Source organism: Piliocolobus tephrosceles, chromosome 5, assembly GCF_002776525.5.
Source record: "Piliocolobus tephrosceles isolate RC106 chromosome 5, ASM277652v3, whole genome shotgun sequence".
Classification (NCBI taxonomy): Eukaryota; Metazoa; Chordata; class Mammalia; order Primates; family Cercopithecidae; genus Piliocolobus; species Piliocolobus tephrosceles.
In genome coordinates, this window is record NC_045438.1 from 165,504,495 (window position 1) to 165,519,704 (window position 15,210).

Genomic DNA, 15,210 nt, shown 5'->3' on the forward strand with positions numbered 1-15,210 from the left:
AGGGTTGGCACCTATGAGTGTGGCCCTCCTGAAATGTTGTGCCTTAGGCACCTGGCTCGCCTCTTCCTAATTCAGGCCCTCAGGAGAAAGCTCTAATTCTGGTCAATTCGAAACAGGAGGACACGGCTTCTGGGAGACACTCGGTGCTCCAGAGAGAGCCATTTGGTCGTTCTCTTCCTCTGGACGTCACTGTGCCAACATGAAATGCTTCCAATTGCGTCCAGCCTAGGATGGAGCGGGGCGGGGGGATATCTGATGACATTAGGAACTGCTGCATCAACTCCCCCGAGTCTCTGCCTCTGGACCCCCGAGAGAGGACTCAAGGAGTGTCCGGAGCCCATGTGACTCAGTGTCCCTTCCCATCACTTCGCGGGAACAGGGGGCTGCTTACACCGCACCGCAGCCCAAGCACCTGTGGCTGGAGAAGGGCTCGGGTGCTAGGAGTGAGGAGCCTGGTTCTGGGCCCGGGACTGGTACTAGTTAGTGGTGGGACCTGGAACAGATGCTCTGGTTCTAAGCGAATCCCTCATATTCATGACAAGAGGCGTGGGACACAGACCCATGGGGCCTTCCCACTGGAACATGGAGCTTGGCTGTCACCCGACCTTCGCTTCCTGAGGTAGAAAAGCCCAGGGTTCCAGGCTGTCTCCTTTCCCGCAGACCCCTTGTTTCCTGGCGCGGAGGCCCTGGGCCCCGCAGGCTCTCAGCCCCCTTCTCTGGGCTCAGAACTTCTCTGGGCTCAGAACCCGATCCCGAAGCGGCCCTGGCGCTGCCGGTGGCCGAGGCCGGGCGCTCGCCTTGGGAACCTGGCTGGCCTCAGACTGGCGGGAGCATTCGCGGACATCGCCCTGGGCCGGGAGGACCGGGGGGACCCGGGCCTGCCCCTTCCCCTAGCCCTGACCTCGGCCACCACGCGCGCCGCCCCCGCTGGTCCCGCCAGGCTCCGCCTGAAGGCAGAAAAGATGGGAGGCGCCTGACCCTGGGTATAAAAGCGGTGCCTGCAGAGGCCCTAGCGGGAGTCGGCGGCGAGCGCAGCAGCAGGGCCAGGTCCTGCGCCTCCGGGATCGGCGTCCAGGCTCGGAGCGCGGCGCGGAAACGGCGGCAGCGCGGGACTCGGTGGTAGGTGCGGGCGCCCCCGCGCGGGGCCGGGGTGGGGCGCGGGAGTGGCGAGCTTCAAGACCCGGGCTGCCACGGAGAGATGGGGCCGGAGGACCGGAGCGGGCGCTCAGCCAAGAGCCCCGGAGAGGCGGTGCCTTCTCGGTGGGGTCAGCAGCGGTCTCCGGGGGTGCCTTGGAGCGCGCAGCCGTTCTCCGCCTTGGCGGCCCACAGCCCGCGCGGACGATTCCTCCCCGATGTCTCCTCGCTGCCCTTCCCCGGCGGAAGCCCCCTCCCCACCCCTCCCCTGCAGCCCCCTCCCCACCCCTCCCCTGCAGCCCCCTCCCCACCTGCCGGCCCTGTTTTCTCGCTGCTCCGCTCTGCTCTGGGATCCGCAGGATGGCGTCTGTCCTGCTTCTTCTCTGTCCTTTAAAGTCACCAGTCTCGGCCGGGCGCGGTGGCTCACGCCGGTCATCCCAGCACTTTGGGAAGCCGAGGCGGTCGGATCCTTTAAGATCAGGAGTTCGAGACCAGCCTGACAAACGTGGTGAAAACCGGTCTCCACTGAAAATGCAAAAATTAGCCGGGCATGTTGGCGCACGCCTGTGATAATGTCAGCTACGCGCTGAGGCAGGAAAATCACTTGAACTCGGGAGGCGGAGGTGGCAGCGCGCTGGGATTGCGGCACCGCACTCCAACCGGGCAGACGGAGCGAGACTTCCTCTCAAACCAAAACTAAACAAAAAAAACCCCCTAAAACACAAAAACCCCACCACCGCCAACAACAAAAAAATAAAGCCACCAGTCTCGAGTTTCAAATCCGAGCACTCTTATCCATCTTAATTCTTTCCATAATTCAGCGAAACGGATGGGGCCCGTCCTTCTTCGGATTACTCCTCCAGGGACTGTGAATCCGCGGAGCCAGGCTCAGCCGTCGCCTGCAGGGCCTGCGGTCTGTGGGGACCGCCAGCAAGATCAGGAATCACCTTCGGGAGGAAGGGTCGTGCAGGGGAGGGTTGCGCCGGCGGGGTCAAGGGAACCTCCTTTAGGGTGGGAATCAAGCCTCCAGGCCGCGGTGTTTGAGGGTGAGTGGAATTAATCCCGTGATGGACATGGGGCCTTCTAAGGGGGACCAGGAGTTTGCGAAGAGGTGACTTTGGGAGGGGTTCAGGATGGCCAGAGGTGGAGGCTGTGACCTGAGCGAGGCTGGATCAAGGGAGGGGGCAGGTGGAGAAGAAACCGTTTTAACAAGGTGGCTTTGAGCGGAACCTAAGCGTTCTGGGAGATTTAGGAGGAAGGACAAGAGGATTAAGACACGGCTTTCTGAGGATGTTGTGTGGCTGTGGCCCGGTGGTGGCTGAGGGGAGCGGGTTGTGTTCATTGTCCAAGGCTCTCCAGTGCTTTGCGTGGCATTTTGGGGAGCACAGATGAGGTGTCCCGACAGTTGGGAGTGGCTCTAGGGTGACCAGAGGCTCGGGAGGGGGCCTGCGCATTAGGCCAGGCACAGGATCCGAAGTGGAAAGAAATGTGGGCACAGAGGGCAGGTCTTGGGGATGGGTGTGCGGGAGGAGGGGGGATGGAAAGGAGTCAGGGAGGTCTCCCAGGCTCACCTGGAGGAGTGAGAGTCTCATTTCCAAGGGCACTGGGAACTGCAGCCTGGGGGTGGGGGTTCATTTGGTTTCAGACCTGTGGCGAAGAGACCCACCCCATGACATTCACACTTTGGCCTCCAGCGGCTTCACAGGCACCACCCCCTTGTTCTCACCTGTTTTACTCCTCACCTTGGGCTGTTTCTTGCCTTTCCATTCTGGCGTTCTGCAGGGATCAGTTCCTTCCTCTCATGCACAATCTACACTCATGGCTTTTGCTGGGAGTAGTGAGTAAAGCTCTGGAATAGATGTTTCGGAGTTAGCAAGCACATTCAAAACAAAACAAAACGAAGCCCAAACCACCCACAATTGTCTAAGTCCCACTTTCGGTGTTCAAGGATCATATGATGTCCCGAAGCTAGTGATGGGCAGGAGCTCTGAATGGAGTTAGTGGGATGTCAGGCCGTGTGGGCCTGGGGCAGGCTGGCTGACTGGGAGCAGACTGGCTCCACCCCAGCTGTCCAGGACACACTCACTTGCCTCTGTGGGTGACAGTTCCTTGCCTCACAGCTGTCTCTGCGTCAGGTTCAGCATCTCAGTGTCTTTTGTGTATCAGCTGAATGACAGGGAGGCCACAGGCTGGGGCCCAGTTGAAAATCTCACAAGGACTCTTTGTAAATACATGCAAGAATAAGAGCAGCATTTTCCTCCTCCTCCCTTAGTTTTTGGCTGGAGACTAACAGAAAATAAATTTTTCTCCAGCTTGAAATACTTACGAACTTTGAGAAGAAAACAAAAAGTATGATTCCAAAATTGCCCTGTAGTAAGTAGGTCAGTAACATTCAGGGAGTGTCAAAACTGCATTTCTCTTTATTATTCATTTCCAGGCCCTGCATCATGGAAACTCTTTCGAATGCAAGTGGTACTTTTGCCATACGCCTTTTAAAGATACTATGTCAAGATAACCCTACGCACAACGTGTTTTGTTCTCCTGTGAGCATCTCCTCTGCCCTGGCCATGGTTCTCCTAGGGGCAAAGGGAAACACCGCAACCCAGATGGCCCAGGTAAGCTTGCCTATCCCCCAGGAGCAGGGACTGGCCTGGGCTGCGTGTTCTGTCACCAGCATCACACTCATACTCCACAGCCACTGAGAAAGGAGGGCAGGACTGGGGCCCGAGTATTCAGGGAGGCGGGGGAAGAAGGTGGGCAGGGCAGGGAGGCAGGAACTCTGCTCCACCGAGATTTATTTGGGGGAAACTTTCCTCCGTTAATCCCTTGGAAAAGACTATCCAAGCTGTCTTGTCCTAGCACGGAATCTTTGTGTAGAAAATGATACTGAAATTATTTGAAATATAAGTTGCAAAGACCTACCTCTTTTTTGCAGCAAGAGACTGTAACTATAAACTTTCATTGGTAAGGAGGGTTAATACCTGTTTCAAGTTGTTTCTGTACCAACAGCTCAGGGAGGGCATCAACAGAAATTTGCCAGAAGGATTCCAGGGCAAGTGCTTAGTTACCGCTGCACACCATGCAGGTACTGCTCAGCTTAGTCTCACCAACACTCAGTGGACCTCAGAAAATGATTCAAGATCAGTGCTTGTCCCCAGACCTTTGTGGAAAGGAGAGGAGACATACACCTGAGGTGAAACTGAAAGCTTGCGTCATCCCTGACCGCAGGCCCCTGGACACACCTTCATCATAGGAGTTGTCCTTTGTTCAATATGACTCTTTGTTTTCCTTTGATGACACTTTTCAGTAGTGAATTACTCATTTTAATAATTTCCCAGCTCATTGTGTGAAGGAGGGAAGGTTTATGTATAAAGGCTACTAGCCTTAATAATAAGCACAGAGAGGCTCTCTAAAATATATACATTTGGAAAAAGGGCATTACAATGAAAATACGCATGCCATAGCAAGCTATGTGTGTACTCAGGGAGGTGAAATAACACTAAGATTTTTAAAGGAAAAAGTAAAGAGGATTACATAATCCCTTTGAAATAGTTATTTTTGGCAAAAAGATCAATAACGAAGGTGATGCCAGTGTGAGGTTGGGCGGGGGGTTCCTGGGTAGACATCGTTGTACGAGTATTTTGTTGTGTAAGGCTGTGATGGCCTTTGTGCAAGAGTGTAGTTTTTTACGGAGTCCTTTGTGGTAGTTTCGTTATCAGGCATTCAAGCGTGAGAACTCTCTCTTCATGGCCTTCGCTGTCTCTGTCAAAGTTTTAGTTTTTGTTTTTGTTTTTAACATTAGTGACTCCATTTTGGTTCTGAAGTTCCTTAGGCTTAAATCGTTATGATCTTTTTCTATATTTTAGGCTCACTGATAAACCCTTAGAGAAAGCTTTTCTGAGAGCACCAAGATTGTTTGGGCACCTTCTTAGGTGTGACACGGAGCTCTCCATGGCCCCAGTGTTCAACTGGATACTCGTGAGACACCAAACATACTGAGTACACATTGCTACCTGTAACATGAAGGGAAGCATTAATGGCAGCAGAAATATTTTAAAGAATTATTTATTTTTCCTTCATTATATAACTGGTAAAAGTCCACTATAAAATTTTTTTAAAAAATAAAAGTAGAAGGGAGGAAAAAAATCCTTATGGATCCATCACGCAGAGACAACCACCCTTGATAATGTAAAGCATCTTCCTCCAGTCCTATTTCCCCATTTTCTTTCCTTCCTTCCTTCCTTCCTTCCTTCCTTCCTTCCTTCCTTCCTTCCTTCCTTCCTTCCTTCTTTTCAGACAGAGTCTTGCTCTGTTGTCCAGGCTGGAGTGCAGTGGCACAATCTCTGCTCACTGCAAGCTCCGCCTCCTGGGTTCACACCATTCTCCTGCCTCAGCCTCCCCAGGAGCTGGGACTACAGGCACCCGCCACCGTGCCCGGGTAATTTTTAGTTTTAGAGACGGGGTTTCACCATGTTAGCCGGGATGGTCTCGATCTGCTGACCTCGTGATCCGTCCGCCTCGGCCTCCCAACGTGCTGGGATTACAGGCGTGAGCCACCGCGCCCTGTTCTATTTCCCCATTTTCACTTGACATTTTGTACTTTGATGATTACATAGTATCTTTACTTTTATAACTGTGTTTTCAGCTCATGTGAGGATTCAGTGAGATAGTCCACGTAAAGCAAGTGCTCCACATGTGTTGGCTATGAATAGTAATAGTGGTGTCACAGCCTTGGGTGAAATTGGTCTTAGCTTTTGGTTTTGTTCTATTTTTGACAGGGTTTCTTATCAATAGTCTATGAGCTGTCTAAAATAAATTTAGCAGCTTCCTCTTTTTTCTATGTTATACGACAGTGTGTATTGCATGAGAAATAGAAATTGCTTGAATATTAGAAAAAAAATCCCTCAAAAGATCATCTAAGCCTTTTTATTTTTTTTAATTTTATTCATTTTATTTATTTATTTTTGAGACGGAGTCTCGCTCTGTCGCCCAGGCTGGAGTGCAGTGGCCAGATCTCAGCTCACTGCAAGCTCCGCCTCCCGGGTTTACGCCATTCTCCTGCCTCAGCCTCCCGAGTAGCTGGGACTACAGGCGCCCACCACCTCGCCCGGCTAGTTTTTTGCATTTTTTAGTAGAGACGGGGTTTCACCGTGTTAGCCAGGATGGTCTCTATCTCCTGACCTCGTGATCCGCCCGTCTGGGCCTCCCAAAGTGCTGGGATTACAGGCTTGAGGCACCGCGCCCGGCCCTAAGCCTTTTTAGAAGTAATTCTCTCTCTCTCTTGTTTTTTGTTCATTCATTGTGCATTGTGACTGGTTGATAGATTCTGTGGGGTTGTTTGTTTTTTTTGGGGGGGATGGAGTCTCGCTCTGTCACCCAGGCTGGAGTGCAGTGGTGCTATCTCAGCTCACTGCAACCTCCAACTTCCGAGTTCAAGTTCAAGTGATTTTCCTGCCTCAGCCTCCCAAGTAGCTGGGATTACAGGCACACGGCACAATGCCTGGCTAATATTCATATTTTTGACTGGCGTTTGGTAACTTATAATCTGTACTTTACTGAAAATAATTATATAGCGTTTCTGTTTTAACATTCCCTTTGTTTATATTGCTGTAACCTCTTTTTCACATACAACTTTCCTTTGGAGTGCTTTTTCTTATATGTGGTGGGTGGTTGTCTGTTTTGTATGTATGTGTGTTTTCTTTTAAAGAACCAGCTCTTGGATTCATTGATCATTTTGTGTTTGTTTCAAAATTCCTTAGGAGTTTTTCTGTATCTTCTCTAACATAATGATGTAAAGTTTTAGCATTTTATTACTTTCTTGGTAATATTGAAAACAATGCTATGTTTTAACTTATCTTTGGCCGAACTCTTTGGTCTAATATATATCACCCATATTTTGATTACTTTCTAAATTATGTGTTGTATACTTATTTAGAAGAATATTGTTTGTTTGTTTTTTGAGGAAGAGTCTTGCTCTCTTGCCCAGGCTGGAGTGCAATAGTGTGATCTCGGCTCACTGCAACCTCCGCCTCCTGGGTTCAAGTGATTCTGTTGCCTCAGCCTCCTAAGTAGCTGGGATTACAGGCAAGCATCACCACACTTGGCTAATTTTTGTATTTTTAGTAGAGACAGGGTTTCGCCATGTTGGCAAGGCTGGTCTTGAACTCCTGACCTCAAGTGATCTGCCCGCCTCGGCCTCCCAAAGTGCTGGGATTACAAGCATGAGCCACTGTGCCCAGCCTAGAATAATATTTTAAATATTTGTTTAGAAGAAGGAATTTTCTTTTTTTGACATGGTCTTGCTCTGTCTCCTAGGCTGGAGTGTGGCAGCTTGATCACAGCTCACTGCAGCCTCAAAGTCCTGGGCTCCAGCAATCCTCAGCCTTCCAAGGCTTGCAGTGAGCTGCAAGGTTGCAGTGAGCTGAGATAGCACCACTGCACTCCAGCCTGGGTGACAGAGCGAGACTCCATCTCAAAAAAAAATCCCACCTCAGCCTTCCAAGTAGCTGGGACCACAGGCACACACCATTATGCCCAGCTAATTGGAGATGGGATCTCGCAATGTTGCCCAGACTAGCCTCCAACTCTTGGACTCAAACAATCCTCCTGCTTCGGCCTCCCAAAGTGCTGGGATTACAGGCATGAGCCACTGTGCCTGGCCTAGAAGAGTATTTTAATTGTTACTTTGAAAAGTTAATTATTTAGAAAAGTGTTTTCAGTAATATTTTGTATGTCATTTTCATTTTGTTGGCATTTTGTTTATAATGTTGATTTTTTGTTACTACATTGAAGTTAGAGGATATAATCTATATAATTTCTGTATTTCAGAATGTATTGAGACTTTGAGACTTTTCTTACGGTCCAATATGTGTTATAGTTTTTGAAATATTTAAGTAACACACACATATAGTCCCTATAGGGTACAATTTTTTTTTTTTCTTGTTTTTTGAGACAGAGTCTCGCTCTGTCGCCCAGGCTGGAGTGCAGTGGCCAGATCTTGGCTCACTGCAAGCTCCGCCTCCTGGGTTTACGCCATTCTCCTGCCTCAGCCTCCCGAGTAGCTGGGACTACAGGTGCTCGCCACCTCGCCCGGTTAGTTTTTTGTATTTTTTTAGTAGAGACGGGGTTTCACTGTGTTAGCCAGGATGCTCTCGATCTCCTGACCTCGTGATCTGCCCGTCTCGGCCTCCCAAAGTGCTGGGATTACAGGCTTGAGCCACCGCGCCCGGCCTAGGGTACAATTTTAATAACTGTGTTATTGTCTTATTAATCACATTGCTCATTTAATATCCTTATTTCCTTTTGAGAAGTCTGATGGTTGTATTTCTGTTTTTCCTTGCATTTTTTCTGCTTTTAACTTTTTAATTGCATCTCTTTTGTTTTTCTATAAATTTTAGAGGTAATTTTCCCACCACTTAGGGCGCATTTATATTTTCATTTGGATACCAGATTTTATCACAACCTCTTTTATGAGCTTTTCTCACCCTTGTCGTTTTTTTTTCTGTTACTCACCTTTAAATGAGCGAGATCCATTCAGGCAGGATGGCTACATCTTTTACTCGCCTGTTTTCTGTCCCCTCTCTCTCCTTTCCCCATCCACCAAAGAGCTATCTTGATAACTTTTAAATTATTTCTCCACAACAGGCACTTTCTTTAAACACGGAGGAAGACATTCATCAGGGTTTCCAGTCGCTTCTCGCTGAAGTGAACAAGCCTGGCACACAGTACCTGCTGAGAACAGCCAACAGGCTCTTTGGAGAGAAAACTTGTCAATTTCTCTCAGTAAGTTGAATCAATAGAACAATAAAAGTTGTATTCAACATATCTGGTGATACAGAGTCTGGGAGAAAGACCCTAGAGAAACTGAGAAACTTACATTAACCAATGAAAAAAACTGTACTATTTTTTTTTTCTAAGATGGGCTCTCACTATGTTGCCCAGGCTGGTCTCGAAGTCCTGGTCTCAAGTGATCCTCCTGCCTGTTGGCATTGCAGATGTGAGCCACCATGCCCAACCTAAACTCCCTTTTTTTAAAGACCACAATTCTATAATTATACCTTGCATCAGTATTCCAAAAGTAGTCTCTACTTTTCTTGAAAGGTAAAATTGAAAGGTAAAATTCTGAAGTTCATTTCTGGTTATTCAGGGTTTAAATTCAGGGTTTACCTATTCACAAACTCTGATATTTTAACATATCTTAATATGATCACTTTTAAAGAGTTATGTGTATTCTTTTTATTAAAAAAAGATAACATATTTAGAAGTTTTGGAAGTTTGTTGACATTTGTATTTAGCAGTGCAGCCTCACTGAACGTTTTTCTCTCCAAAGACGTTTAAGGAATCCTGTCTTCAATTCTACCACGCTGAGCTGAAGGAGCTTTCCTTTATCAAAGCTGCAGAAGAGTCCAGGGAGCACATCAACACTTGGGTCTCAAAGAAGACTGAAGGTCAGAGTGACAAGTTACTCCACCCTCCTCCCAACCCCTCCTCCCGCGGCTCTTCCTATTCCTCCTTCCCTCCTCTTACATCCTGCCTCCTCCTCCTCGCCCTCCTATCCCTCCTTTTCTCTCTCCTCACCCACCTCCACCTCTCCACTCCGGCCCCTCTAATTTCACGGGTGTTTCAGATGGCAGGGCCTCCTGGCATACTGAACCTTGATGGACTCATAAAGGTTCTGATCGGACATTCAGGTTTTCGACAACAGAGATTTACTTTTGTCTATTCTCCCAGGACTAGAGTAGCTGATACAAATGTCAAAAGAGGGCCAGGGATGGTGGCTCTCGCCTGTAATCCCAGCAGTTTAGGAGGCCAAGGTGGGCATATCACTTCAGGTCAGGAGTTCGAGACTAGCCTGGCCAACATGGTGAGACCCCCCACCATCTCTACCAAAAATACAAAAATTAGCCAGGCGTGGTGGCCCATGCCTGTAATCCCAGCTACTTAGGAGGCTGAGACATGAGAATCACTTGAACCTGGGAGGCAGAAGTTGTAGTGAGCCGAGATCATGCCGCTGCGCTCCAGCCTGTCTCAAAAACAAAAAACAAATAAAAAACATCAAAAGAATCTCAGGCCAGGTTTCCAGTTTAATAACTTACATTAAAATATACTCTCCCTGGCCTGTAACATTCACATGTCAGGTGACTCCGTTGTCTCTGTGAGAAGGAGATTGACGGACAGATCTTGCCTGAGGTATACACTTGGGCTGCCTCTTCCTAGGTTCTGGGAACCTCCATCACCATCACCTTTACCTGCTAAGGTCACTTCTGACTTTTTATGTCTTCCACTTAAGCTCCTTTAGTTTGTCTTGCTAAGCCTACGTTTGATTGGTTAACTGCAGACCCTCTCTCAGGGCTGATCAGTTCCACAGACTGAAAATATCCTCCACTTGGGGTTGAACCTTATTCATCCACATTTCAGAAAGTGACATGTTCCAGTCTTGGCCTCCAAGACCAATGACGGTCTGATGAACGATGCAGACTCCCCTGCACTAATGATGTTTAGTACCACTAGGAACATTTTTATTTCTGTGAATAAATGAGATGGTAAAGACTGGGAGATGTTCTTCGCTGAAAGTCTCAGCAATTGTTCCCCCATTCCTGCTTGGAGTATTTGCCACGGATGCTCTCTTGAGGCAGCGAATTAGCAGGGATGCTCTCAGTTCATTGAAAAAGTACCACTTGATCTCCAGGGAAAGAAAGGGTGATCTTTGCTTGCCCACATTCTCTTTTCCAGAGATGTCTGGTGCTTTGTTGAGGGGATTCAGCAGGAAGATCTCCTCCAAAAACTTCTAGAAACTGCCCATGTGCCCAATGTCAGCTCTTCCTGCGTTGAGCCATCCAGTTTAGAACTGGGTGTGATCACGGAGGGTTGGGTCAAACACTCCATTTAACCACGTGAGACAAACACCCCGTCAGCCTATCACATTTCCTGCTGGTCTTGTTCTCCAACCTGGCGTAATTTTTCTACTTTCTACCAACCTGCTTTCCTCAAGTGACTTAGGTGTCTTTCACCATCCTCAGCTTGGTGGATGTTCTCAAGGTGTCGGTAATCATGAAGGCCACTCACACGTGCTGTTTTTATTTCTGTACATAACAACCCAAACTCAGCAATTTGAAAACAGAAGTTTGCTTCTCAACTAGTCATCCAGGATCATCGAATACATCAGGTTCTTACAAAAAGCAACTGAACGTAGTCTCTACTTTTCTTGAAAGGTAAAATTGAAGAGTTGTTGCCCGGGAGCTCAATTGATGCCGAAACCAGGCTGGTTCTTGTCAATGCCATCTACTTCAAAGGAAAGTGGGATGAACAGTTTGACGAAACGTACACAAGGGAAATGCCTTTTAAAATAAAGCAGGTAAGGGACGCTTTTTAACATCCTGCTACTTTGATGAAGAAGTTGAATGGAAAGATTTAACTTTGTAAAATCATAAGTGACATAAGTGTAAGCCAAAGGGAATTTGAAACTTAAAGTATTTCTGAATGAATTTCTTAACTCAGTAGAAAAAAACTGAAGGAATAAAAGATATTTGCTGCATATATATATAATATATATGTAGTGTTTTATCACTGCTCTTAACTACCTTTGATAATTTCTTATAACCCATTGCTGCCACCTATTTTTGGAAACTAAAGATCTTCCTTTAAGCCCAATTTACTTGGCTAGAAAGCAAAAAAAAAAAAAAAAAAATGTGTTAAGGTAGTGTGATATGTGGGAATGGGAGTGAGGGGCAGTATAGGGCAGGGTAGAGGGAGAGAATGTGAAAACATATGTCTTTAGTTATTTTTAAAATTAAAGTAAGTTTTGATTTGAATTGTTAACTATCATTAATTCAATATTTACAGCTTTTTAATATTAAAACTTCATGACAAAGACCTTAGTTTTGACACTGAAGTAAAACTTAATTAAGGCAGGCATTAGAATAATTTTCCATAATCCTCCAGCCCCTAAAAGGATACCATTTTAATGCAATTAGAAAACGAAAGCAGGTAACCCTCCTGCATTTTTTGTAAGGTGTACTTGAACTTAAAAAAAATTAGTTCTCTAGTTGCAAAGGGTGGGAGGAGGAGAATTCTTCTAACCTTGGTTTTAGAATGATTTTAATTTTTATAATAGATGACCTGTATCAATTTTTAAAAGTGATTTTAATAAATGTAATACTTTGCTGAACTTCTGTGTGCATATGCCTCTTCTGTATTTTAAAAAAGTTATTTCCTTAGAGTATCATAATTGAAAAGATTGGGTTAAAATACATTACTACATACGTAGGTCGTAGGTCATTACTCTTTCTGAGAGAGTGTATCCATTTATACTCCCTGCCATGCTGTTGTGGAACTATAAGTTTGATCCCACTTTATGATTTTTTTTTCTCATATGTTGGGTTGGATAAATAGGAAAAACAATACACATTTTTTTCTAATTAAATCAAAACAACTTTGTATTTAATTTCATTTGATTATGTTGTTTTCTTAGATCTATTTGCTGAGCACAATTTAAATGAGAAAAATCTTTCTCCTCTGGAAAATGCAGAGTATCACATTTTATTTTGCAGAATAAAAGCTTTCCCAGGGTAGTACTGTGTCTGCTTGCAGTGATGATAGGAAGGAACTGGTTGACTTTTTTTTTATATTTTAGTGTTAACTGGGGCATGAATGTGGCGGTTTCCATCACAGGTGCTGAAAACACTATCGGAGGCAACTGTAGCTCTTTTGAAACTTTTAATTGCCTCTTTTGATAATCCTTCCCCCAGGAGGAGCAAAGGCCAGTGCAGATGATGTATCAGGAGGCCACGTTTAAGCTCGCCCACGTGGGCGAGGTGCGCGCGCAGCTGCTGGAGCTGCCCTACGCCGGGGAGGAGCTGAGCCTGCTGGTGCTGCTGCCTGACGACGGTGTGGAGCTCAGCACGGTAAGACCGGGGCGGGAAGAACCCAGGGACGCCTTTGCTGGCAGAACTCGAGCGCCACTTGCACCTCTTGTGTTTACCTTCCGAGTTGGCCATGTGGCAGACGCACACTGTGCAGGCACTTGGCGTTGGGATCAAACTTTTGTTCAAGGCTGACTTTTCCCAATATTGTCTGCGTGATCTGCCAAATTACACATCTCAGTCCTCTGTGTTTGCATCGCTAGAAGGGGTAGGGGGCGGTTAAAATGCCTTTTAAAATAAATCAGGTAGGAGGAAACTTACAAAAATCCTGCTAGTTTGATGAATGGCAGACTTTTAACTGTAAAAGCATAAATGACAGCTTGGGGTTATTGCCCGATGATGAGGATAAACTGTGGGTAATTCAGGTAACAAGCTTACCACATTGCCTGGCAAATAGTAAACTCTCTACAAATGTGATCCGTTATTATAATCATCATTCTTAGCATTGTGCTTTGAAAGTCTAAGAACCTGAAATAGAGAATGAGGAAGTCTTAACTTTCACCTAACGAGGCTGGGAGGGGGGATCGTGGCATCCGGGGAGGTGTGAAGTCCAGTGCTCAGAGGGTGGGACCAGAGACAGCCTCTGAGGGCACATTCAGGCACTCGGCTTCCTCTCAGCATGGATCCCTGGGGTGAGAGTCACCCATGGCAAATGGCAGGCAGTGGAACCCCGTGGCTTGAGAGGTCTGTGTGCGCAGCAACCATTGGCTCTCCCTCTGCCCACCTGCCTGACTGGAACCGCTCTGCTCCAGAAACTATGCAGAATCTCATCTGGGGCGGATAATCCTGTTGGAGTGGCTCACACTGAGAACCCTTTCGTTTCCAATCCTTTTCTTTACTAGCAATGGTTTGTTGTCTTTAAAAAGACTATGTCTGAAAAGCAAACATAGTTGCCTGGGCATTGACGCTTGTCACAATAGAAGATGTCTCGGGAGTCGCTGGGTAAGGAGAGGACAGCCACAGCCTTCCTGCCTCTGGCTGCTTGGTGTCTCTCCCCCTTGTCAAGGAAGTGGCACATGGGATGGCACATGGGACATAGAACAACTAGGAGCGCTCACAAGCTTCTGGCAGATGAAGGGGCCACTGATCCTATGTGAACAAACAACACCTACATGCAAAAGGAGGAAGGGGACTGTGTGAGTGCCTGTGTGCTTGTAGATGTGCACTGAAGTCGGAATCTTAAAGTCTAATTCTGGTATTTCAGGTGGAAAAAAATCTCACTTTTGAGAAACTCACAGCCTGGACCAAGCCAGACTGTATGAAGAGTACTGAGGTTGAAGTTCTCCTTCCAAAATTTAAACTGCAAGAGGATTATGACATGGAATCTGTGCTTCGGCGCTTGGGAATGGTTGATGCCTTCCAACAGGGCAAGGCTGACTTGTCGGCAATGTCAGCGGAGAGAGACCTGTGTCTGTCCAAGTTCGTGCACAAGAGTTTTGTGGAGGTTAATGAAGAAGGCAGCGAGGCAGCAGCAGCCTCAGGCTGCGTTGTGATTGCAGAGTGCTGCATGGAATCTGGCCCGAGGTTCTGTGCTGACCACCCTTTCCTTTTCTTCATCAGGCACAACAGAGCCAACAGCCTTCTGTTCTGTGGCAGGTTCTCATCTCCATAAAGGGTGCACTTCCTGTGCACTCAGCCATTGCCCTCTTGCTATGTCCCCAGCTCCCCACTACAACTCCAAGAGGATGGGCCTAGAAAGCCAAGTGCAAGATGAGGGCAGATTCCTTACCTGTCTGCCCCCATGATCTGCCAGCATGAGTTCATGATGCTTCACACTCAGCTCTTCCATACTGACCACTCATTTATCCTACTTAATCAGAATCTCGAGAAAATAGACCATAATGATTCCCTGTTGTATTAAAATTGCAGTCCCAATCCCATAGGATGGCAAGCAAAGTTTTTCTAGAATTCCACACGCAATTCACTCTGGAGACCCTGTGCTTTCCTGATACCTCAAATACATGCCTTAACCCACTGCCTCAGTGGTAATAAATGCTGCTAGATATTGCTACTGTTTTATAGATTTCCTGGTGCTTAGTCTTTTAAAAAAGGTGTTAAAATGCACACATATATTTTGTCTTTTTTTTCCTTTTTGACATCCACCAATAACCAACCACGCACCAAACACTGCATTTGGCACTGGGGATGCAAAGGG

General features: G+C 47.0%; 1 protein-coding gene across 2 annotated transcripts; it reads left to right on the forward strand.

The window, feature by feature from the left end:
• Positions 1–650: 650 nt before the first annotated feature.
• SERPINB9 (serpin family B member 9) lies at positions 651–15,078 on the forward strand. 2 transcript variants are annotated; one of them, XM_023221067.3, is made up of 7 exons: positions 651–1,123; positions 3,572–3,749; positions 8,779–8,916; positions 9,464–9,581; positions 11,346–11,488; positions 12,882–13,037; positions 14,260–15,057. In XM_023221067.3, the coding sequence occupies exons 2-7, from the start codon at positions 3,582–3,584 to the stop codon at positions 14,665–14,667; spliced, it is 1,131 nt and encodes a 376-aa protein (XP_023076835.1). In that variant the 5' UTR covers positions 651–1,123; positions 3,572–3,581; the 3' UTR covers positions 14,668–15,057. The 2 variants fall into 2 exon arrangements, with proteins under 2 accessions (XP_023076835.1, XP_023076834.1); XM_023221066.3 differs by having other exon boundaries at positions 970–1,119; positions 14,260–15,078.
• Positions 15,079–15,210: the final 132 nt, after the last annotated feature.

Coding starts and splice junctions, on each gene's coding strand:
- SERPINB9 (XM_023221067.3), top strand. CDS start 3,582: ATGGAAACTCTTTCGAATGCAAGTGGTACTTTTGCCATACGCCTTTTA. Junction 8,917..9,463: donor AAACTTGTCAATTTCTCTCA/GTAAGTTGAATC, acceptor TTCTCTCCAAAG/ACGTTTAAGGAATCCTGTCT. Junction 13,038..14,259: donor ACGGTGTGGAGCTCAGCACG/GTAAGACCGGGG, acceptor CTGGTATTTCAG/GTGGAAAAAAATCTCACTTT.